The following is a 25,662-nucleotide window of genomic DNA, read 5'->3' on the forward strand; positions in this document are numbered from 1 at the left end:
TGGTCTTTCAGCGTCCACAGGAGACAAAAGATATATCACCAACGTTTCAGGCTTGAGCCCTTCTTCAAGGAAGAAGCAGAATGAACAAACAACAGGACATCTCTAAATACAGACAGTGGTGGCTGGGGGAGGAGTCCAGAACAATAAAAGGTGTTAGTTGGATATGATGAGGGGAGAGGTGAGAATTGATTCTATCGAAAGGAGACAGGAAAAGAGAGAGACAGTGCTGGGGGAAGAAATGGGGAGGGGGTAGTTTATTAAAAGCCAGAGAAGTCAATGTTAATACCATCCAGTCGGAAGATGAGGTGTTGTTCCTCTAATTAATGGATGGAAGTTGTTGTTGTTATGCAAGCAGAGGGAAATTGCTCAATGTTGTCGACAAAGCAATGGGGTTTCAGGATTAACTCCTCATGGGGCCTACCCTTGACGAAGTGCTACTGAGTGACCACCAGAGTGCAGTGTCACACAAGTGATGCGGCAATGATAACCTCTTTTGTAAATTTCGGGGCCCCCAGACCCATCCCACTGTGGGGATGATTTGCATACAAGTTCCTAGGCCATGGAACAGACATAGGAATGTGGACGTTTCACCCTCCCTTCCTCACCCCCCACCAAACGTCTTTCAGCATTCATTGTGATTATGCATGGTTTAATTTTTGTATTCCGGTCTCTGCTTTCAAGCAAACCCAGAATATCGTTTAATATTCTTGAAGCAGAACCTCTATTAGGTTCAAGTGAACATAGTTTCTAACTTAGCTAATTGCCAGCAGACTCAGAAAAATACACTGAAGAATTATTGCTCCACAATATAATTTGAATTATCTGTTCTTTGATGGAATGGGACAACAGATCTTCCAGATTTTTGGATGTGATTCCCTAATAACAGAAACACACTTTGTTTCGACGTTGCACCGGATGAATGATCGATGTTTAAAAGGTGTGTGGGAACCAATGAGTCAATGGGAAATGAACATACGAACAGGTCTCCGGAGAGAGAAGTGCATGTGGGATCCGGGGCCGCATTACATGGGAAGTGAATGGAGGAACCAAGGCCCTGGAGAGAGGGAATGAATGATGGAAAGGGAGAATGGGAAGGGGGTGCAGGAATCCACGGAGAGGGAAGGGGGTGCAGGAAACCGAACTCCACAGAGAGGGAAGGGGTGTGGGAACCTGAACTCCACGGAGTGGGAAGGGGTGTGGGAATTCGAACTCCTGGGAGAGAGAGGGGGATGTGGGAATCTGAACTCCACAGAGTGGGAAGGGGTTGCGGGAACCTGAACTCCATGGAGTGGGAAGGGGATGTGGGAATCCGAGCTCTACAGAGTGGGAAGGGGTTGCGAGAACCTGAACTCCTTGGAATGTGAAGGAGGTGTGGGATCCTGAACTCCATGGGGTGGGAAGGGGGCAGTGGGAATCCGAACTCCATAGAGTAGGAAGGGGTTGAGGGAATATGAACTCCATGGAGTGGGAAGGGGTGTGGGAATCTGAACTCCACGGAGAGGTAAGGGGGTGTGGGAATCCGAACTCCATGGAATGGGAAGTGGGTGCGGGAACCTGAACTCCATGAAGTGGGAAGGGGAGTGGGAACTTGAACTCCATGGAGTGGGAAGGGGGTGTGGGAATCCGAACTCGACAGAGTGGGAAGGGGTTGCAGGAACCTGAACTCCAAGGAATGGAAAGGGGATGTGGGAACCTGAACTCCATAGAGTGGGAAGGGGGTGAGGGAATCCAAACTCCATGGAGTGGGAAGGGGGTGTGGGAACCTGAACTCCACAGAGTGGGAAGTGGGTATGGAAACCTGAACTCCACGGAGTGGGAAGAGGGTGCAGGAATCCAAACTCCACAGAGTGGGAAGGGGGTGCAGGAATCTGAACTCCACGGAGTGGGAAGTGGGTGTGGGAACCTGAAGTCCACGAAGTGGGAAGGGGTTGCGGGAACCTGAACTCCACTGAATGGGAAGGGGATGTGGGAAACTGAACTCCACGGAATGGGAACAGGCTGTGGGAACCTGAACTCCACGGTGTAGGAAGGGGGTGTGGGAACCTGAACTCCACGGAGTGGGAAGGGGGTGCGGGAATCCGAACTCCACGGAATGGGAAGGGGGTGCGGGAATCCGAACTCCACAGAGTGGGAAGGGGTTGCGGGAAACCACTCGATAAGCCATGAGATGAATCATGAGATTTTTGAAATACATGAATAGTGGATTCTTGGAGTTTTACTTTACTTCGAAGACAAGGCCCTATCATTCCTCACAGCTTGTCATCAGTGGGGCTCCCACAACCCCACATGTTAATCACTTGGGGCGATTTACAATGTCCAGTTAACATCCCAACCCCAACGACCTTGGGATTTGGGAGGAAATCTGGAGCAATAGGAAAAACCTGCGCAGTCACAGAAGATCCAAACTCCACACAGGTGCAGCAGGGATCGGGATCAAACCCTGCTTGCTGGAGCTGGGAGGGGGAGCTCCAACAGATGCCCCAATTGTGCCACTGCTAACTCCTTGGCAAGATCACCAAAACTACCTTTGGGCCATCTGGCATATAACTGCCCATCGATAGAGGCGGAAATGCCTGGGCCATGGGTAGAATTGACCAATGCCCAGTCTGCTCGGGAACAATGACGGACCCTGTGTATTGTCATTGAATGTCCGTGCCATACCCAGCAGTGGAAGCTGTCGTGGACAGCATGAACAGGTGTAGGGCTGATCTATGGATGTGGGGACCATATTGACACCACTCTAATCACCAAACTCATTTTAACAGCAGTTTCATTCTGAACACAGTGACCATGATTTCATTGTGTTGTCACAACTGTTAAATGAATGGCAGTCCGAATTCCTGACCGTTTTAGATTCACTAGAGAATCTGAAAACAGAGTTTAAATGAAATGGAGAAGGCTTTCCTCTGTTGCTCACCTCATCAATGTTGTCTTGGTCTTTGTTCTTCAACATTCTTTTCTTGTCTTTTTCTTTCTTCTTGTCTTTTTCTGGTAGGATGTTGTCTAACCAAGCAAGGTCGTGCTGGGAGAAGACCAGGTCCAGCATCCTTCTCACAAGGATGAGTGCCAGGATCTAACATGCCAGAGAAAGTTGGAGTTAGAGCTTGCAGCCAAACACGTGCCACAGAGCTACCACTGCAAAGCAAATCAACCTGATTATGTGCGACCATTACAGGGGAGATGTGAGGGCTTTGGAAAGGGTACTAGTGATTAACCAGGATGATGCCAAGATTAGAGAGGATGTGAGCTGAAAGTAGAGTTTGGACAAACTTGGGCTGTTTCCTCTGGCACATTGAAGGCTGAGGGGAGGCATGAGTAAAATTATGAGAGGCGAGGGAGGGAGACACGAGCAGACTTGCATTTAAGGTCGGAAGGTTTAGATTGTTGAGTGGGTTTAAAATACAGGTCAGCACAACATTGTGTGCTGAAGGGCCTGTACTCTGCAGTATTGTTCTCTGTTCTAAGGTGGTAACCTTTTAGCACACACATGTCAAACTCTGGCCCGCAGGCCAAATTTGGCCCGCGATATAATTATATTTGGCCCGCAAGATCATTTCAAAAATGTATTAGAGGTGGCCCGCTGGCCGCCGCGCCAGTATAGCGCATGCACAGCTAATACTATAAATCCCAGAATGCATTGGCGTCAGCCCGCTAATCGCCCCCACCTCCTCTGTTTACGTTGCAGAGTCTCACCGTGGACTCTGGTTTTGGGGCCTGGCCGGTGTCAGGGGAAGCCAAGGCCGCTTCCCAGCGCCCGGAACCGGAGGCCTCGGGCCTGACCTCGCCAGGACCGTTGCCCACTCCCCCTCCCTGCCGCAGGCCGACCCGCGACTCACAGTGACGGGGCCGCTGATCCGCCAAGATGCCGCCCCACACTGTCGTTGTCCAATCCGATCGCCCGCAAACCCCACCCTCCCGCACACAGGCCTGAGTAAGTATTATGAACTTTAATCTCAGGATAAAACGATCTTCCAATAGTTTCATGTCACAGTTATTCCTGGTTAAAAATGGTCCTGCACCTGGATACAAGCTCATTAGGCATAAAACTTGAAAAGTGTGTAAATCAAAGGATATCTGTACCAATGGAAAAAGGGCATGGCAAATAACCCTGCTAGAGTTCATGCCCACAATCAGTCACCCATTTGATTGTTTCAGGAATCATGTTATTCTCCCACATTCTCAATAGCCCTCAGATTTTACTATTCAACAGCACACTAGCAACATTTGACAAATCCTCTATAGAGAAATATTATTTATTTAATATTTTATTTCTCATTTGTTAATGCTTCTGGAAAGAGTTTATCCAAAACTATTATTAAACATTTATTTTAATAAGAAAAAGTTTAACATTACATATGTTGAAAGAAGAGAAAACATGCAGATGTTGTTGAAAATTTTCAATAAATATTTAGTTCGGCCCTCGAGTTAGTCCAAGTTTTTAATTTTGACCCTCTGTGAATTTGAGTTTGACACCCCTGATTTAGCAATTGGTATTTTGCATCAGAGTCCATCACCTGCAGTCTTGTGTCCTGATGTAATGTCAGCTCAGATGCAATCTCAGCTTTGAAAAGTAGGGTGGTTGAATTGGGGATTTAGAGAGAAATTGAGAGAGGGAGAGAGAGGGAGGAAGGGAGGGAGAGAGAGAGATGAGGAAATGTGCAGTGCAAGTTTTATTTAGATTGGTGCTGTGGATAATTTAGAAGCAGGTATGACAGTAGAATTTAGGAAGCTCTAGACAGACACATGAATGTTCAGGGAACAGACAGATCATGTGCAAGCACCACAGATATAGTCTAATTTGGCATCATGAACAGCACAGACTTTGTGTGCTGCAAGCCCTGTTCCTGTGCAGCTCCACATTCTAACATCGAAGGTGATTCTTTCATTGTAAAAAAGAAATAAATCACAGCCCAAGAGTAACCTTGTGTTATGCCTGTGTCTCTGTGCCTCCAAAAGGCATATCCCCTCTCCAGATTGTGCCCGGCACAATTTTGTGCATTTTAATGTGATCTCCCCTCATTCTTCTACACTTGAGAGGATGCAGGTCTAGTTGACTCAGTCTCATTTGTCAGCACTGCCAATTCCAAGAATTTCACTGCACATCCTACGTGGAACAAAGTTACTGAGACTGCACCCAATGGCTCAGACCCTGACCCTGTGTGCTGCATTTAACCAGCTGGTGAGTCCTACGCCATTTCTCTATTCCCATATCCTGGCTATTGTTTTTCTTTTTCAAGTGCGTATTTCTTACACTCCCCTGGCCTGGAAAGAAGATTGCAAGCCCCACTGCCCTCATGAACAGCTGCAAAAAGACTGTCGTTTCTTACCATGATGGGAAAAATAATGGCTGCTACAGTGGACTTTAAGACCCAGAGGACAGCCAAGCAGATGACTTGTACCAAAGTGAATAAGTGCACCCGTCGCAAGGGTACGTGGCGAAGGTAGATGTAATCGGGCTGGTGCTTCGAGGGCATGAGGAACAATTTGCATCGGTCCCAAAACTGTGGAGAACGGCACAAACAAACAACATGGAGTTAACATCACAACCAAAGAGATCTTCCTTCACTGGAGAAACACAATCACTGCAGATTCTGGAATCTTGAGCAAAGAAAGAATTGCTGGAAGCATTCAGTGGGTCAGACAGCACCCACAAGTATGGATGGTCAATCAATGTTTCCCATCAGGATCCCTTCATCAAGATAAGGAGATAACAGGTGAGATTACATTTATAAAGGGGGAAAGAAGCTGCAGGAAGCCCTAGAGGTGATAGAATATAGGACAGAAGATGTGGAGGTGGAGAGACAGGGAGAAGGATAAACCATTAAGAATGGAGTTAGGGAAAGAAAAGTTAAAAAGAGGAGCTAACAAAGGAAATTTATGAGGGTAGGGCAGTAGGTGTGGTCTATATGGATTTCAAAAGGTGTTTGACAAGATCCTCCATGAGAGACTCATTCAGGAGTTGAGAGGTCATGTGGCAACTCTTCAAATCTCTGGTGAGACCACACTTGGAATATTGTGTTTAGTTCTGGTCACCTCATTACAGGAATGATGTGAAAGCTATGGAGAGGGTGCAGAGGAGATTTACCCGGATGTTACCTGGATTGGAAAATAAGCCTTATGAGGCAAAGTTAGCAGAATGAGAGGAGACTTGATAGAGGTCTACAAGATTCTGAGAGGCATAGATAAAGTGGACAGTCAGCACCTGTTTCCAAAGTCAGGAATAGCAAACACCAAGTGAAGGGAGGAAGTTTAGGGGAGACATCAAGGGTAAGTTTTTTTTATACAGAGAATTGTGGGTGCCTGGCATGTATTGGCACAACATTGAGGGCTGAAAGGCCTGCACTGTGCTGAGGTGCTCTATGTTGAGAGAAAAAAGAAACAAGCAGAAGCATAAGTAAAGAAGAGATGCTTCTTGACCTGTTAACTTCTTCCAGCAATTGTTACTTTGCATCAGAGTCCATCACCTGCAGTTTCTTGAGTTCCCAATAGGCTGATGTAATGTTGGCTCAGATGCAACCTCAGCTTTGAAAAATAGGGTGGCTGAATTGGGAGGTGGTAGAGAGAGAATGATCAGAGAAAAATGAAAGGGATACAGAGAAAGAGAGAGAGAGAGAAGATGTTTATGATATGGAATCTGAGGAAGGAGAGAAGATAGACCCAGGGTCAGACATAACAGGAACAGGTCCACAGCCCAGCTTGTCCAAGCAGAAGGTGGAGTTTGTATAACATAGTCAGGAGAAAGAGCTACAAGAGTAGATTTCACAATCTGTCCAACGTACCTGAATACCATTTAAAGAGGCCACACCCATATATAGGAAGACTCCGTATAGTACTGCCATCGGAATGTACTGAGGATAAACAAAAGAAGCCATTAAGATAATACCATCAGACTGAGCCATTAAGATAATACCATCAGACCGCGGTTCTATTAACTTAAGACTCCATCAGAAGGCGAGATGATGCCACAATACTCCTTTTCCCAATTTTCTCCTCTGTTTAACACCCATTGCTCCTTACTTTTGGTTAGGTTTGTTGAGATCATCACTTTTATTGGCTGCTTATTGATTTGAGATGTGGCCTTACATGCCCAGCCAACCCCCACTTAATTGCTGCTGAGTTCCAATGTGCAATGTTGGGATCAATATTGGGCTGTAGGTATGGTCTAATTAAAGTAAAGGTTCCATTATTGTCACGTAATACTACATTTAAAATATAACATACATGAAATTCTTTAACTTTGTCTACCATGAGGAAGACCCTCAAAGAAATGAGGCCCCAGCGAGGAATGAACGTGCAACCCCTGGTTTACAAGACCACTAAGCTATCGGAGCCTCTGCCAGTTAACAAAAGGGAAATGAATAATTGAGTCCATCGTGTTCCAGCAGGTTGTTATTCCAATCAAAAAATTTAACATGAACAGTGATGAATAAATTGACAAGCAAATTCAGTGAGGAAGAGGAAGCAGATGAATCCATTCATCTGGCCAGTTCTTGCTGTGTTACTGTGATGAAAGACCTGGTTCTATTTAAAGATAAAGGGCCAACTTCTTTACTCTTAAAGAAAGCAAGGTAGTGACTCTTTCCTCAAAGGAATTGCTGCTAAATTTTTACCTTCAGAATTGGAGCAAGGAAGACGGAGACTCCGGTGAGGATGAACACAATTAAACCAGTCAACCTCTGCTCCCTGGACAAGGAAATAAACAGTCAGGAGCTGTGAAATGCACACATTTTCTTCAGTCCATCTCCCTTTGTCACAGAGAGATCCAATAGATCCAGGCCCTTCAGCCCAGTGAGACCCTGCTAACCATCATACATGTTTACATGACTCCTACACTCTTACTCAAACCACACTCTTCTCCAACTCTCCTCAAATGCTACCATCATCTGCACACACGATGGCAATTTACAAGGGCTAACTGACCTACTGATCCGTATGTCTTTGGGATGTGGAGGGAAAATGGAGCATCCAGAGGAAACCCATGCAGACACAGCGACAACAGACACAGACAGCATCCAAGGTCAGGACTGAGGTCAGCTTTGGTAGCTCCATGTCGATGCAATCATGAAGAAGGTTCGCCAGCAGCTATACTTCATAAGGGGTTTGAGGAGATTCAGTATGTCAACGATGACTTTCGAAAAATTCTACAGGTGTTCCGTGGAGAGCATTCTAGCTATTTGCATCACCTTCTGGTACAAAGGGACCTACACGCAGGACAAGAAAATACTGCAGAGAGTTGTTAACTTGCTCTGTAACCTCATGGGAACCAGACTTCACTCCATCAAGGACATCTACAAGAGGCGGTGCCTTAAAAGAGAGCAGCCTCTATCCTCAAAGACCTCCACCATCACCCAGGCCATGCCCTCTTCACTCTGCTACCATCAGGAAGGGAGTACAGGAGCCTGAAGATTAACACCCAACCTTAGAAAAACAGCTTCTTCCCCTCTGCCATCAGACTCCTGAATGATCAATGAACCACAGACACGGCCTCACTTGGTCATTTCTTTTTCTTGGACTATTTTTGTTTATTTGGTCAGCTGATTTATAGAAATGTTTGCTCTGTGATGCTGCCGCAAAACAATGAATTTCATGACAATAAATTCTGATTCTGACGACCTACAAGCTTGCAAATGGTCAACGTTTCTCTTTACGCAAGACTTGCTTTATACTCAAGTTACGAAACTTACAATGGGGGCCAGGTCTTTGTACTCTCAGTGTCTGACCTGCTTTGCACAGATGCTGGCCTCTGCCAACTCCACACTGTTCCAAATTAGCCAGGCAGTGTGTTGTAGTCTGTAAGCAGGGTGCAGTCAGCAAAGGGCTAAGCTCCTTCCACACAGACAGTAATGGAGGCCAGAAATGAACCATGTCTTGCAATCCTTGCCTGAAGTGTCTTATCATGGGGCTTGTTCCTATCGACTTGTGTGCAGACATTACCAGAAGAGATAATTGGATGGGGTTTGGAACCAGGAAGACTGGCTGATATTCATTTCTCCTCATTCCCCCCCCCCCTCCCTTGGGCAATAGTCAACTGTTTCTGCTCTACTGATGTCAGCTAATGCAGGGTCTTAAATTTTACATTTTGATGTACAGCACAGTAACAGGCCTTTCCAACCCACGAGTCCGTGCTGCCCAATTACACCCAATCAACCTAAAATCCCCATAAGTTTTGAACGGTGGGAGGAAACTGAAGCACCTGGAAGAAACCCACGCAGACATGGGGAGAACATACAAACTCCTTACAGACATCGCCTGATTCGAACTTGGGTCAGTGGCACTGTAACAGCATTGCACTACCACTATGCTAACTGTGCAGCCCTCAATCTGCTCTGGGCAGGGCAGGTAGCAGTAGCAAGGCTCTGAAAAACTGATGCCAATCTGATGGAATCACCTCACTGGGCCACACATGAGTGATGTTTGATAGGACCAGCCGAATGGCTCCACAATGCAATGAGCTTTGGTTCTGAGGCCCTGCCAGTTTCAGGGCAGTAGAGTGGCACAGCTCATAGTCCCGGATTCAATCCCAACCCTCAGTGCTGTCTGTGTGGAGTTTGCATGTTCTTTGTGTGACCACATGGATTTCCTCTGGTTTCAAGTTCAAGTTTATTATCATCTGACTGAATGTGTACTCCCAGACAAAACAGCATTTTTCCAGACCATAGTGGCCACATATAGACATAATATACAACACATAATAATCTTACATACATATAAAGGTATCATTTAAAATAATTGTGTGTGTGTGTGTGTGTGTGTGTGTGTGTGTGTGTGTGTGTGTGTGTGGTGTAGTACCCTTTTATCCTCCCAATCAGGGTCATGTGAAGCCCTGGATTGCAGATGGTGGATGATTTTTACAAGCAGATTCTACCCATTGGAATTGATGGTTGTAAAACTAAAAATGCTGGGCAGATGAATCTGCTGATAAGTGGCCAGGGTTACCCATCCAGTGTGGACACTGCAACTGAAGGAGGCAACAGGAAACCACTTCAGTAGTTTTCTCTTGAAAAATCCTGAACTCAGCATCGGCCACGGTATCAGCTCAAAGACGGAGCCTTCACCAAAGGAGAATTGGGGAGGCAACAACTACAATTCAGAGGGTCAGAGATTGTGACGGATGGAGAGACATAATCGCCCATGCCGAATGGCAAGGCACCTGAATGATCTGGATCCTGTTGTAAACAGAATCACTTTTCACTGCACATTACTGATCTGGCTGTTAGAGGAATCATCAATAATTTGAAGTTATCTCAGTTATGGAAAGAGTCATACATTTCTAGAGCACAGAAACAGGCCTTTTGGCCCACTCTACCAATATTGGCCTTTGAACCCATCTGTACCAGCACTGGTTGAGACGGTGTTAAACCAATGTGTACGACAGCAGTTATTAGTCACGTTTCCAAAGCTTGACTTGGACATGTCCAACTCAGAAGCAGCTCTGCTTGAAAGTAAAGCCAGTGGCTCTGAACACACCTACCTCACCCCCAGGAACTGCGGCTGCTCGCCTGGTGCGCTGGTTTCAGTTTCCATTCTCAAACCGTCAATGTGGGCGATGGAAATGACAGTGGCCGCCACATACCATGGAAGCCCCATGAAAGAACAAACTGCCAGCAGGACTCCAACCCAGAAAAGATCCAGATGGTAACCAGCTCCTTTCTGCAGCAGAATTGGAGGGATGGTGTTAACCTAAGCATCACACTGCTCCTGCGCATCTTCAGTTCGGAGAAACAAAAAGCTTCCCTTGAACCAGTTAATTCATCAATTTGAGCACAAAACTGAAATCATTCTCATACATTTCCACCACTTCTGGAGGATCTTTCCTGGAGCTAACACACCAATGACATTGTGAAGAAAGCACGTCAGCCCCTCTACTTCCTCAGGAGTTTGCAGAGGTTTGGGATGGCATCAGAAGCCCTGGAAAATTTCTACAGACTTGTGATGTAAAAGTGGGCTGACCGGCTACATGATGGCCTGGTACGGGGCCACCAATAACCCTGAGAGTAAAGCCCTGCAAAAGGTAGTGGACACAGCCCAGGACATTACAGGCAGAACCCTCCCCAATATCGAGAACATCTACAGGGAACGCTGTCATCAGAGAGCAGCAGCACTCATCAAGGACCCACACCATCCAGCACATACTCTGTTCTCACTGCTGCCATCAGGAAAGAGGTCTAGATGCCACAAGATTCTCATCATCAGGTTCAGGAACAGCTGCTCCCCCTCCACCATCAGACTCATCAACAACAAACTCAATCAGAGATTCATTTTAGGACTTGTGCACACTTTATTGATTTTTTTCTCCTCTCTGTAATGCACAGTCAGTTTGTTTACATCTGTACGCTGTGTATAGTTTTTCTTTGCACTACTAATAGATGGTCATTCTGCCTGACCCACAGGAAAAAGAATCTCAGGGTTGTATGTGATGCCATGTATGTACTCTGACAATAAATCCAAAATCTGAATAATTAAATATGGGTGGGACTTCAAGAACAATATCTGGTGCGATCTGGGAATAGTTAAGTCTTTACTGCTGCCTGAATAAGTGCAAGATTAAATTCGGAATGAAAAGCCACTGAGTGCCAGAGTCCCAGCTTAGATCCTGATCTTGGGTGCTGAGTCTTTGGATGTTGACCTAGTGGGTGCTCCACTTTTCTCACACATCCCAAAGAGGGTGAGGAATTTAGCTGGGACCTGTAAGTTGTTCCCAGTGTAACTGACTGGGAGAAGAATCAAAGGGGTGCACCTGAAAGAGAAGAGCCTGGGTTGAGGTGATGGGATTGCATAGACTTGATGGGCCAGGTGGTCTCCTTCTATTGTCATAATGAAAAATGGAAAATTATAAACAAAATACAGGATTGGTCCGGGATGACTAATTTATCTAAGGCACAGGCAGGACTGAAGAGGCATTCTCAGAGCAAGAGCTGGACGATGCCAGCAGCCAGCTGACCCAAAGTCAGGGCTTTGTATCAGGATTTGGGTTACCTGTGATCCTCCAACAATGGAGAGGAGATCATTTGGAGCTCAGAGTTGGGGAAGAAACTCTGAACCCCAAAATAATTAAACAGAAAGAGAAGAAAGGGTAAAAAGGAACTGATGGGACCGGCTTGGCTGGTTCCAAATCCATAGATCATGGGCTTGGCTTTAGTTGTGGTGGGGAGGAGGGGATGCAGATGGAGGGGTGGAGGCAGGAAGATGGACAACGGTTGACTAGCTTTGTGACATTGACATCCTGGGATCACATCAGTCAATCAAATAAACTGGATGCCAACATTTCCAAAATGATTGAAGGTGAACGGCTGAGGAGCAAACTTTAAAAAGCTTCACATTTACCGACTATTAAATAAAAACAGGAAATGCTGACAACACTCAGCAGATCAAGCCGTGGCCGAGGAAAGAGAAGAGGTTCAGATCTGGGACCCTTTGTCATTGTAAGGATGATGGCAACTTGCTGTTTATCTACTCTGGAGTGTGGTGGGAAACCTTTTACCTCCTGTTGGAATGTTATTGAGGGGGAGGAAACCAATGTGGTGGAAACAAGGCATGCAATCTGGCGTCACACCTTAGTGTGGGACCTACCTTCAGTTTGTTCTCCTTCCTGTTCACAATTACTCCAGTGATTTGTTGGTCCATGAAGATCAGGATGGTAACCAGGAGGGCTGGGAGCGAGCTGGCCAGGAAGATCCACCATGGATTTTTCCCGAAGGGAATAATAAACCAGCCTCGGTCTGCTCGGGTTGGCTGTGGGAAAGGGGTGGATATTCCGTTAGTCGACATACTTCTCAGACCTGACCACAACTTGATCGTTCTGCAATGAAGTAAACCTTCACCTTAAACTACTCTGGAACCACCAGAATCTCTGCATGAATCATTGAAACATCAAATTTTTTTGCACCAACTGCAATTTATTTAACCATCTTTTTATATTTATTATCCTTTGGCATATTGTGGTAATCTTAATTTAAAAGATAAATGATTGTGTGGCTGCACCATGTAAGATGATGATCCATGCATCTGAACATTGTACCGTGATATATGACAATAAACTCTCGTACATGTCGAAGGACTGAGATTGCTGGAATTTCAACAAACTTTAGTTCTACGCAGGCCTTTGTTTCTACAACTGTTGGCAGCTTCACAAGTAAATAAAAGCAGGTCCCTTCACTCTGTCCCACAATATAATCAGAGCTGATCTGGCCCAGTCCTCATCGCCTCTCCAATTCCCCAGAGACCTCAATTCCCTAATATTTCAAAAATTACACTCAGGTGGGGATACCAGAGATTCATCCATGCACCTTGGATTTAAATAATCACCGCACCTCCCGTATCTTGTAATTGTCCTCATTCAAGACTCTACCACCATTGAAATAAAATATTAATATCTACCTTATAATAGCCTTTCCTGTCGCCATAGGATCACCTCCCAGATGCATTTGCATCCCTATTAGCCAAGCATCTAATCTTGCTACACTGGAAATCTGACAGTGGCCCTTCTATTACGCAATGGATTAAAGATATCAGTTTCTTTATTAAACTGGAGAAAAATCAAATACACATTGTAAACTTTTTCCACAAATTGAAACCCTTTGTGCGTTTTCTCTCTGAATTACGAGTGCTTATTAAGTAAAAGGCTAACTGTGAGACGGCTGTACCAGTACAATTGGTAATATACCAATAATACTGTCAGCAAAGGTACCGAGGTGGTCAGGGAGTTGGGTGTCCGGGCGAGAATCTGAGGGTGCATGTGCAGATGTGTGTTGGTTTTTCTGTTTAAAAAAAAAGAAACTAGGACCACAATGTACATCTGTATAATGTGCAAAAAGTTGTTTTTTTGATGTTCAATAAATATATTTTAAAAAAAAATTAACTCTCATTCTTCCAAACTCAAATGAATACAGCTTCAGCCCAAGCAGAAAACTTTACTCTCATTGCTTATTGTCCTGTGAATGTGATCACCAATAGGGGTTCCCCACAAGTCTCGTATCAGGGTAAGAAGTACATTCTCCTGTCCGAACCATTTCAATTGTTGAACTCCATCACGTCACTGTATTTTTTTTTCTTCGGAGATGTGCCTATTGTGTCACCTGATAACTATTTTTAGGTTGTATTCTTTTATCCTTGCCTAAAAGGCAAATCTCACAAAGACAATGAATCCTCATTGTAATACATGTCACAGAAGGAAAAATTAATTTTCTCTCCTTAGAATGCATGGTACTGAATAAAATCTCCAGATAAACAATAGACAGTATAATGTACCTGGTTTTAATCCAGAGAAAAGATTAACCTTGACAGTTCAATGATTTCTAAACAAAATTCCTGCTGAACTAAATTATTTTTTGTGCCGTTTACAAGAATGTCTTAAAATGTGGGGTACGGTCTTTTGTAGGCAGCATGGCAGAGAGGGTTGTTGCCTCATACCTCCAGTGCCACGAGCTCAATCCTGACTTCCACTGCTTTCCATGTGGAGTTTGTACATTCTCCCTGCAAGAGCGGGGGCTTTCCTCAGGTGCTCCAGTTTCTTGCCACATCCCAAATACAGGCTGGAGGTGTGATGAGCTGGTGTACATTTCTGCTGGAATGGGAGGGTGGCAGAAGTAGTGGAAGGAGTTGATGACAGAAAAGTCAATGTGGGAGGATGGGACTGAGGGATTGTTCTGAAACAATGGACTGGAATAACCTCCTGCTACATTGTCCAAAAATATGAAAAAAGCAAAGGGTAGTAGCGATGATTTAAATTTCAAGATTTCATAATTATCAAGTATGGCTTATAGTAAATGCTGAATGAAGATACCCAATATAGAACAAGCCCCAAACTTTAAGAAGTGGCTGATGTTGCTGGGATCTGACTCCCAATCCTGTTGTTTCAGATCCCTAACTTTTCCTTTGTTGAAGTGACAAGAATTTACTCCTTCAGCTCTTACACATCAAGACTCAGATTGTAACAAATTGGGTAGAGGTGGGATTATCACAAAACAGAAAGTAACTTCAACATTTGAGTTACAATTTGAGGGCTCAAACTTTAAACAGATCCTTAAGCATGAACAACAGCCAAGTTGTTACCTAGTTATTTAATGCATTATCTTGTAAAGCCAAAATAAAAACCCTTTGGAATTTACCTTCAGTTCTGTAGGCACTTGGAGTTTTGGTGTGTTCAATCCAAAAAATATATCAATTCCAACAAAAATCAGAATTGATGTGAAGATAGAAAAGTCACTGATAAGCTTCCGGAGCTTAGGTAACCCAAGAGATGTGAAAACATCCAGATACAGGTAGCACACAAGAAGGAAAAAGGAAAGTGTTAGTATAAACATTATCAATGTCAGTTAGTGGAAAGAAGTTGTGTTTCACCTCAAATACAGTCTTTCACATCATATTTAATCAGTGCGAGGTCAATTCTCTGATATCTTTGCAGCCCAGTGTACTATAAAAACACTTGCAATAAACTTTGGAGAAAAATGAAAGTGGGATGATATATACAGTACTCACTCTCTGCTGATTGTGTGAACACATGCAACAAAGTGAAGAGGATGGCCTGTGGTTGCTTGTTAACTGATTAATGGACAGTTCCCACTCTGCAACCCTTTGCAGAAGGAAGTTAATGGATAGAGGCACCATGGTTATTGTTGTAAGGATTTCAGTGGAATAACTGAAAAATAAACTGAAAAATGCTCTCTCTCCCAGTTAAACTGATAAATTGTCTTGTTGAGCATTTGGATTTGGATTGCGCTTTACTTGAGGGTTGAGTTTATTGTCACGTGTGCTGAGTCATAGGGAGAAGCTCAGGTTTGCATGCAACCCAGGCATTGTGAGAAAAAGTCCCTACACTCTGGCACCATTTTGGATTTTAAAGTTCACATTGTTTTTTTTAATTTTTTTTATTTTTCACACCATAAACCACATTAACCATGATACACACTTTTTCCTTTTCAAACATATACAGTGCCATTTTCTCCCCCCCTCCCTCCTCCCATCCCACCCTCCCTACCTCCGCCCTCCCGTCCATTTAAAGTACAACATCTAGGATACATTAAACCAGTCAAACAATGTTGTCATTCAATAAAAATAAACAAAAAATTCCACTGAGTCAATTCTTTTCATTTCCTTCTCCTTTTGTTAATTTAGGTAGTGAATGTCCCCGGTAGGTTTTCGCTATTGTGTTTCATGTAAGGCTCCCATATTTGTTCAAATATTTCAATATTATTTCTTAAACTATATGTTATTTTTTCTGATGGAATACATTTATTCATTTCTATATACCATTGTTGTATTTTCAAATTATCTTCCAATTTCCAGGTTGACATAATACATTTTTTGGCTACGGCCAGAGCTATCTTAACAAATCTTTTTTGTGCATCCTCCAAATCAATTCCAAATTCTTTGTTTTTTATGTTACTTAGGAGGAAGATCTCTGGATTCTTTGATATATTGTTTTCTGTAATTTTATTTAATATCTGATTTAGATCTTCCCAAAATTTTTCTACTTTCTCACATGTCCAGATTGCATGAATTGTTGTTCCCATTTCTTTTTTACATCGAAAACATCTATCAGATACTGTTGGGTCCCATTTATTTAACTTTTGAGGTGTAATGTATAGCCTGTGTATCCAGTTATATTGTATCATACGTAACCTCATATTTATTGTATTTCTCATCGTTCCAGAACATAACTTCTCCCATGTTTCCTTTTTTATCTTTATATCTAAATCTTGTTCCCATTTTTGTTTAGTTTTACCATTTGTTTCCTCATTCTCCTTTTCTTGCAGTTTAATATACATATTTGTTATAAATCTTTTGATTATCATTGTATCTGTAATCACATATTCAAAGTTACTTCCCTCTGGTAAACTCAGACTGCTTCCTAATTTGTCCTTCAAGTAGGATCTCAATTGCCAGCGCTGTATCTTGAGTTATATTGTATTTATCTTTCATTTGTTCAAAGGATAATAATCTATTTCCTGAAAAATAATTTTCTATTCTTTTAATCCCTTTTTTCTCCCATTCTCTAAAGGAAAGGTTATCTATTGTAAAAGGGAGTAACTTCTTTTGCGTCAATATTAGTTCTGGTAATTGATAATTTGTTTTATTTCTTTCTACATGAATCTTCTTCCAAATATTGAGTAGATGATGTAATGCTGGAGAACTTCTATGTTGTACCAATTTTTCATCCCATTTATATAATATGTGTTCAGGTATCTTTTCCCCTATTTTATCTAATTCTAATCTGGTCCAATCTGGCTTTTCCCTTGTTTGATAAAAATCTGATAGGTATCTTAATTGTGCGGCTCTATAATAATTTTTAAAGTTTGGCAGTTGTAAGCCTCCTTGTTTATACCATTCTGTTAATTTATCTAGTGCTATCCTCGGTTTCCCCCCTTTCCATAAAAATTTCCTTATTATTTTCTTTAACTCCTTGAAGAATTTCTCTGTCAGGTGTATTGGCAATGCCTGAAATAGGTATAATATCCTTGGAAAAATGTTCATTTTAATACAGTTTATCCTTTCTATTAGTGTAAGTGGTAAATCTTTCCAATGCTCTAAATCGTCCTGAAATTTTTTCATTAGTGGATAATAATTGAGTTTATATAGTTGGCCGAGATTTTTATTTTTTGTACACCTAGGTATCTTATTGCTTGCATTTGCCATCTAAATGGTGATTCCTTCTTAAATTTTGAGAAATCCGCATTATTTATGGGCATTGCTTCACTTTTATTTACGTTGATCTTGTGACCCGACACTTCATATTCCTTCAATTTCTTATATAATTCTTTTATTGATAGTTCTGGTTCTGTTAAGTATACTATAACATCATCCACAAATAAACTGATTTTATATTCCTTGTCTTTTATTTTTATCCCTTTTATATTATTTTCTGTTCTTATCAATTCTGCTAGTGGTTCTATAGCTAACGCGAACAATAAAGGTGATAGTGGGCATCCCTGCCGTGTTGACCTGCTTAAGTTAAATTGCTTTGATACATATCCATTTACTGTCACTTTCGCCAATGGTCCCTTATATAATGCTTTAATCCAATTAATATACTTCTCCGGTAAACTGAATTTTTGCAATACTTTGAACAAATAATTCCATTCTACTCTGTCAAAGGCCTTCTCTGCGTCTAAAGCAACTGCTACTGTTGGCACTTTACTCCCTTCTACTGCATGAATTAAGTAAATAAATTTACAAATATTGTCTGTTGTGCGTCTTTTTTTAATAAATCCAGTTTGGTCTAGATTTACCATTTTCGGTACATACTCTGCTAATCTGTTTGCTAATAGTTTAGCTATTATCTTATAATCTGTGTTAAGTTAAGATATTGGTCTATATGATGCTGGTGTGAGTGGATCTTTCCCTTGCTTTAGTATTACTGTAATTATTGCTGTTTTACATGAATCTGGTAAGCTTTGAGTTTTATCAATCTGGTTGATTACTTCCAGGAGGGGTGGAATTAGTAAATCTTTAAATGTTTTATAGAATTCTATTGGGAATCCATCCTCTCCTGGTGTCTTATTATTTGGTAATTTTTTTATTATCTCTTGTATTTCTACTATTCCAAATGGCTCTGTTAATTTATTTTGTTCCTCTATTTGTAGTTTTGGTAGTTCAATTTTAGTTAGAAATTCATCTATTTTCCCTTCTTTCCCTTCGTTTTCAGTTTGGTATAATTGTTCATAGAATTCTCTAAAGTTTTCCTTGATCTCTTTTGGATTATATGTAATTTGTTTGTCTTTTTTCCTTGATGCCAATACCATTTTCTTAGCTTGTTCTGTCTTAAGCTGCCATGCTAGAATTTTGTGCGTTTTTTCACCTAGTTCATAATATTTCTGTTTTGTCTTCATTATATTCTTCTCCACCTTATATGTTTGTAGTGTTTCATATTTTATTTTTTATCTGCCAATTCTCTTCTTTTAGTTGTATCTTCCTTCATTGCTATTTCTTTTTCTATATTTACTATTTCCCTTTCCAACTGCTCTGTTTCCTGATTATAGTCCTTTTTCATCTTGGTTACATAACTTATTATTTGCCCTCCAATGAATGCTTTCATTGCATCCCATAGTATAAACTTATCTTTCACTGATTTCGTATTTATTTCAAAATACATTTTAATTTGTCTTTCAATAAATTCTCTAAAATCCTGCCTTTTAAGTAACATGGGGTTTAATCTCCATCTATACATTCTTGGCGAGTCTGTTGTCTATCTCATTGTCGATCCTTGCATCTGATGAAATGGTGCAGCCGAGATAGGTAAACTGGTTGACCGTTTTGAGTTTTGTGTGCCCGATGGAGATGTGGGGGTGCTGGTAGTCATGGTGGGGAGCTGGCTGATGGAGGACCTCCGTTTTCTTCAGGCAGACTTCCAAGCCAAACATTTTGGCAGTTTCCGCAAAGCAGGACGTCAAGCGCTGAAGAGCTGGCTCTGAATGGGCAACTAAAGCGGCATCGTCTGCAAAGAGTAGTTCACGGACAAGTTTCTCTTGTGTCTTGGTGTGAGCTTGCAGGCGCCTCAGATTGAAGAGACTGCCATCCGTGTGGTACCGGATGTAAACAGCATCTTCATTGTTGGGGTCTTTCATGGCTTGGTTCAGCATCATGCTGAAGAAGATTGAAAAGAGGGTTGGTGCGAGAACACAGCCTTGCTTCACGCCATTGTTAATGGAGAAGGGTTCAGAGAGCTCATTGCTGTATCTGACCCGACCTTGTTGGTTTTCGTGCAGTTGGATAATCATGTTGAGGAACTTTGGGGGACATCCGATGCGCTCTAGTATTTGCCAAAGCCCTTTCCTGCCAAGGCAAATAGCGCCTTTGGAAGACTACACAAAAGAGTCTGGAAAAACAACCAACTGAAAAACCTCACAAAGATAAGCGTATACAGAGCCGTTGTCATACCCACACTCCTGTTCGGCTCCGAATCATGGGTCCTCTACCGGCATCACCTACGGCTCCTAGAACGCTTCATCCTCAACATCCATTGGAGTGCTTTCATCCCTAACGTCGAAGTACTCGAGATGGCAGAGGTCGACAGCATTGAGTCCACGCTGCTGAAGATCCAGCTGCGCTGGGTGAGTCACGTCTCCAGAATGGAGGACCATCGCCTTCCCAAGATCGTTTTATATGGCGAGCTCTCCACTGGCCACCATGACAGAGGTGCACCAAAGAAAAGGTACAAGGACTGCCTAAAGAAATCTCTTGGTGCCTGCCACATTGACCACCGCCAGTGGGCTGATATCGCCTCAAACCGTGCATCTTGGCGCCTCACAGTTTGGCGGGCAGCAACCTCCTTTGAAGAAGACCACAGAGCCCACCTCACTGACAAAAGGCAAAGGAGGAAAAACCCAACACCCAACCCCAACCAACCAATTTTCCCCTGCAGCCGCTGCAACCGTGTCTGCCTGTCCTGCATCGGACTTGTCAGCCACAAATGAGTCTGCAGCTGACATGGACTTTTACCCCCTCCATAAATCTTCGTCCGCGAAGCCAAGCCAAAGAAGAGATACATTCTTGGAGGGATGTCCTCTAACTTTATTATCAATATTAAGGGTGAATGGTCCGATAATATTCTAGCTTTATATTCTGTTTTTCTTACTCTATCTTGCATACGAGCTGATAACAAAAATAGGTCTATTCTTGAGTATGTTTTATGTCTAGCCAAGTAATATGAATATTCCTTTTCCTTTGGGTGTTGTTTCCTCCATATATCCAAAAGTTGCATTTCTTCCATTGATTTAATTATAAATTTGGTTACTTTGTTCTTTCAGTTAATTTTTTTCCCAGTTTTGTCCATATTTGAATCCAAATTCAGGTTGAAATCCCCTCCTATTAATATGTTCCCTTGCATATCTGCTATCTTCAAAAAAATATCTTGCATAAACTTTTGATCTTCTTCGTTAGGTGAATATACATTGAGTAGATTCCAAAACTCCGAATATATCTGACATTTTATCATTACATATCTCCCTGCTGGATCTATTATTTCCTCTTCTATTTTAAATGGCACACTTTTACTAATTAATATAGCTACTCCTCTTGCTTTTGAATTATACGATGCTGCTGTTACGTGTCCTACCCAATCTCTCTTTAATTTCTTGTGCTCCAATTCAGTTAAATGTGTTTCTTGCACAAATGCTATATCAATTTTTTCTTTTTTCAGTAAATTTAGCAGTTTCTTCCTTTTAATTTGGTTATGTATTCCGTTAATATTTAAAGTCATATAGTTCAGCGTAGCCTTTTTATACTTTGTTTATCTTCCCTTTCCGTTTCTCCATCATTACCTTTCCTTCTTATCCATTTCTGCTTTCTTGTTTTGAACACTTTATAAGACAACATTTCTAAAACATCAAACATTTTCCTTATTCTCCTATTTAAAACTTATTTAACCCCAATCTCCCCTTCCCCTCCTGAGTTGTCCTTTATCCCTTGTTGGACAACCACATCTCCCCTCTCCATTTGGATTTGCGAATTCACTCGCAAACGTCAGCTGATTTTGCAGTGACCGTAACTCCTCCCCACCCAGTCCCCCCCAGAAAAGATTTCAATTTTCATATGTAACAAAGGTCACTCTTTTAATTCCCTCCTTATTCCCTCTATTCCATTTCCCTCCCTTATTAATTCTTGTCTATACTCTATATATTTTCCTCTAAATACGGATACATTCATGTATGCACATTTTATATATATATATATATATATATATATCTATATAGATCGTGGTCATTTTTACTCTTATTACATGTCTTCATCTCTCTGCTTGTTTTGTAGTGTTCTGAAAATTTCCTTGCTTCCTCTGGATCCGAGAATAGTCTTTTTCCATAAGATCGTTTTCGCTGTATTGAACTCCTTCCTCTTCTTCAGGAGTTCAAAACTTATGTGTCTTTTTAGTTCGCAGTCTTTTGTACTCTCGTTACACGTCTTCATCTCTCAGTCTATTTTGTAATTGTTCTGCAAATTTTTGTGCTTCCTCTGGATCCGAGAATAGTCTGTTTTGCTGTCCTGGAATAAATATTTTCAATACCGCTGGATGCTTTAGTATAAATTTATACCCTTTCTTCCATAAAATCGCCTTTGCTGTATTGAACTCCTTTCTCTTCTTCAGGGGTTCAAAACTTTTATCTGGATAAATAAAGATTTTTAGCCCTTTGTACTCCAGTGGCTTGTTGTCCTCTCTTACTTTCTCCATTGTTTTCTCCAGTACCTTTTCTCTTGTAGTATATCTTAGGAATTTTACTAAAATAGATCTTGGCTTTTGTTGTGGTTGTGGTTTAAAGGCTAATGCTCTATGTGCCCTTTCTATTTCCATTTCTTGCTGTAGTTCTGGACATCCTAAGATCCTGGGGATCCAATCTTTTATAAACTCTCTCATATTCTTGCCTTCTTCATCTTCCTTAAGGCCCACTATCTTTATGTTATTTCTTCTGTTATAATTTTCCATTATATCTATTTTCTGAGCTAACAGCTCTTGTGTCGCTTTAACTTTTTTATTAGATTCCTCTAACTTCTTTTTTTAAGTCCTCTACCTTCATTTCTACTGCTGCTTCTCGTTCTTCCACCTTGTCCATTCTTTTTCCTATTTCTGATAAGGTCATATCTATTTTATTCTCTTTCTCTTCTGTACTGTTTATTCTTCTTCTTAAATCACTAAACTCTTGTGCTTGTCATTCTTTAAATGAATCCATGTATTCTTTAATAAGAGAAAGTATATCCATTGTCTTGCCTTTCCCTTCTTCTTCCATTTCACTGTACTCTTCCTCTTCCTCTTCCTCTGGGTTGGCCATCTGTTGTTTCTTTGTTGTCTTTTTCTTCTCTTCTTTCTTGTTTTCGTTGTCTTCTATGTTCTCCTCTTGCTGCTGCTGTTCTACAGCTGTCATTGCCGGCTGTGGAGATCGACTCCCCAGCTGGTCGCCCCTCCCGTCGGTGTGTTTTTTTGCATGCGCATGCGTGGTTGCGCACTTTTACTCGGCTCAACGAGCCATTTTTGTAGTCCACTTTCTACCGACCTGAGGGAGCGGGTTTCTCTCTCCACCGCGGGCCTCTTCGAACAGGTAAGGCCTTCTCCTTCTTCTTCCGTTGTCTTCTCTTCCTCTCTTCTTACCGTTGGTTTCGATTTTTCTTTTTTCGTCACCATCTTCTTTCCATCTTTATATTCACTTTACTTTAATTTTTATTTTTGTGCCTTTGTGTTTTCCTTTATTTTTTTCGACTTTTCTGGAGAGGGCTGGAGTTCACCGTCCGGCCACTACTCCATCACGTGACTTCCTCAAGTTCACATTGTTGAAGCAGAGTTACATGGGTCAAACTGGGGTTCTTGCATTTGAACAGAATGGGCAAATCCGATTCACTCCCAGTGGTTTCTTGCCATTCCAGCAACCTCTCAGTCCTTGGCAGGTGGATTGAATTTGGCAAAGTCACTCCATGACATCAGGATTACCTGCACAGACCTCTCAGCACATCAATCAGCTCAACCAACTCCAAATCAAGAACCACGAGTTAAGTTGGAGGGTCTGCAGATGCTGTGGTCAGTGCGATGAACAAATGTGCTGTAAAAACTCAACAGGTCACACAGCATCCGTAGGAAGTAACGTTTCTCCATTTTACCAATAAACCTCTTCCCGACTCTCTTTCCTCATCCACTGTCTCCTCTCCTCCAGCTCCTTGCCCCCTTCCCTTCCCACTCCATTCAGATTTTTTTTTCCTCACTCTCCCACCCATGACCTCTTACTTTGCTGGCCTGGGCTCCTCCCCCTGGCCCTTCCTCCCTCCTCTCCACTTCTTCCCCCTCCATTTTATTCAGGCATCTGCCTGTTTTGGGCTCATAACTTGATGAAGGGCTCAGGCCCGAAACATTGGTTACCCTTTACTTCCAAAAGATGCTGCATTACCTGCTGAGTTTCTCCAATATGTTTGGTGTTGCTCGAGAAACACGAGTTGTTTATGGGAGAGTTGTCACCTCACTGACAAAAGGCAAAGGAGGAAAAACCCAACACCCAACCCCAACCAACCAATTTTCCCCTGCAGCCTCTGCAACCGTGTCTGCCTGTCCCGCATCGGACTTGTCAGCCACAAACGAGCCTGCAGCTGACGTGGACTTTTTACCCCCTCCATAAATCTTCGTCCTCGAAGCCAAGCCAAAGAAAGAAGTAAACCAACACCAGGCTAAGCATATTTGGATTCAGTTGTCCTCATTCCCTTTCTTTTCCTGCCAGCCGGGAGTTCCATGGACAGGTGTGGTCTCAGATAAAGTTATTGCTTTTCAGATGGTCTTGAGTGATAAGACAGAAATATTCACACTGGGTATTGAGAATAGCCAGGCTTTATTCAAAAGGGCTGGAGAAAGAAGAATGGTTATTTATTCAGTGTGACACCATGCAACACTAGACTGTTCAAACCTGCTTGGGATGGGGCTTTCTGCAGGATGCAGAGCTGCAGGAATACAGGCCAAGTTGTGTTCAAACCTTAATTCTGTTGGGGACATGCAGTTTGGGGGTGTCCAGTCCGACCGCGGCATCGATCCCACAGAAAACAAGAATGGAGATGACCGTGGAAAAGTCAGTGATCAGGCTTCGAATCTAGCGGAAAACAAAGGGATGAGTGGACACGGGGTAGGAACAAAGCAAAGGTACAAATGCATGCGTGGATCTGCGTCAGCGGCAGGTACAGTGAAGAAGGTCTGTTACCTTTGCCAAATTAATTCAACAGAAATAGCAAAGCCATACAGAAAAACTCCACATGGACACTGAATAAATTACAATTTTTCATTCATATAAAAAAACTGATTTTTATTTTCATTTGTGCATTGATATGTTCGTATGTCCTGGTATCTAAACCAAGGATTTTTTTTTGATATACCGAGCAAAACTTTGATCATTCAGCATCCAATTTTTCGGACAACCTTGGCTCACTCATTAGTCTGGAATGTGAGTCAGGGGTCCAGATGCAAGCCGAGTGTATGGCAAATGAGGGGGTCCTGAACTGTGATCACCTATCTAACTGGAGTTGAGGTTTGGGTTTGGAACACAAAGGTGTCAGGAAGGTAAACCTGGAGCTTGGGTCCAGAGGCTTGTAGATTTCCTGTTCCCTTTAAACTAGTTCACGAGAAAATTTATGGTACTGTAATGAAGTAAGTAAAAAATGTGGAATTAAGTTAAGAGACTGCTGGAATCCAGAGCAAAAAACAAACTGCTGGTGGAACTCAGCAGATCAGTGAGCATCCGTGGAGAGGGAGGAGAGAGTGGAGCCCCCGCTGAAGCCTGTGAAAGGAGAGAGACAACAGACAGTATTAAAGAAGGAGCTCAGTGGATGGTGGCCATTGAGAGAGCGATGCATGGGCAGTGGGGAGGTGGAGAAGTTGGGGAAGAGGAAAGGAATTGAAAAATATGAGACCAGTTGGAGTGGGGGGACAATGGAAGAAAGTGGGTCCATGAGACCATCTAGGTAGATGAGGAGAGAGAAAGGAGGCAAGGGGGAGCAGATTACCTAAAGTTGGAGAATTCATTAAATAATCTTTCATTTGGTTATGAACAGGAGGAACATCTGATAGTTTAGAAAACCTGCTAATCCAGCACCAAAGTTCCAAAGGTGCTGGATTATCGGAGTTTTAATTTACTTCCCTTGTATCAGCCCATAGACCCTTGTTAAAATAACACATTGCCCTTCGATTTCTTCTCTGATGATCTTGGGTCT

General features: G+C 42.4%; 1 protein-coding gene across 10 annotated transcripts in view; it reads right to left on the reverse strand.

Moving 5' to 3' along the window:
* The window catches only part of LOC138754187 (electrogenic sodium bicarbonate cotransporter 4-like), a 228,351-nt gene that overhangs the window by 31,530 nt on the left and 171,159 nt on the right, over window positions 1-25,662 (reverse strand). For 9 of the 10 annotated variants that reach the window (XM_069918076.1, XM_069918075.1, XM_069918078.1 and 6 more), the window contains 7 exons: window positions 24,435-24,548; window positions 12,571-12,732; window positions 10,472-10,650; window positions 7,611-7,683; window positions 6,780-6,848; window positions 5,328-5,501; window positions 2,918-3,073 (listed from right to left, as the gene is read on the reverse strand). In XM_069918076.1, coding sequence (XP_069774177.1) covers window positions 2,918-3,073; window positions 5,328-5,501; window positions 6,780-6,848; window positions 7,611-7,683; window positions 10,472-10,650; window positions 12,571-12,732; window positions 24,435-24,548 — 927 coding nt within the window. The remainder of the gene's footprint in view (window positions 1-2,917; window positions 3,074-5,327; window positions 5,502-6,779; window positions 6,849-7,610; window positions 7,684-10,471; window positions 10,651-12,570; window positions 12,733-24,434; window positions 24,549-25,662) is intronic. The other variant, XM_069918079.1, reaches the window with a different exon arrangement.

Source organism: Narcine bancroftii, chromosome 2, assembly GCF_036971445.1.
Source record: "Narcine bancroftii isolate sNarBan1 chromosome 2, sNarBan1.hap1, whole genome shotgun sequence".
Taxonomy (NCBI): Eukaryota; Metazoa; Chordata; class Chondrichthyes; order Torpediniformes; family Narcinidae; genus Narcine; species Narcine bancroftii.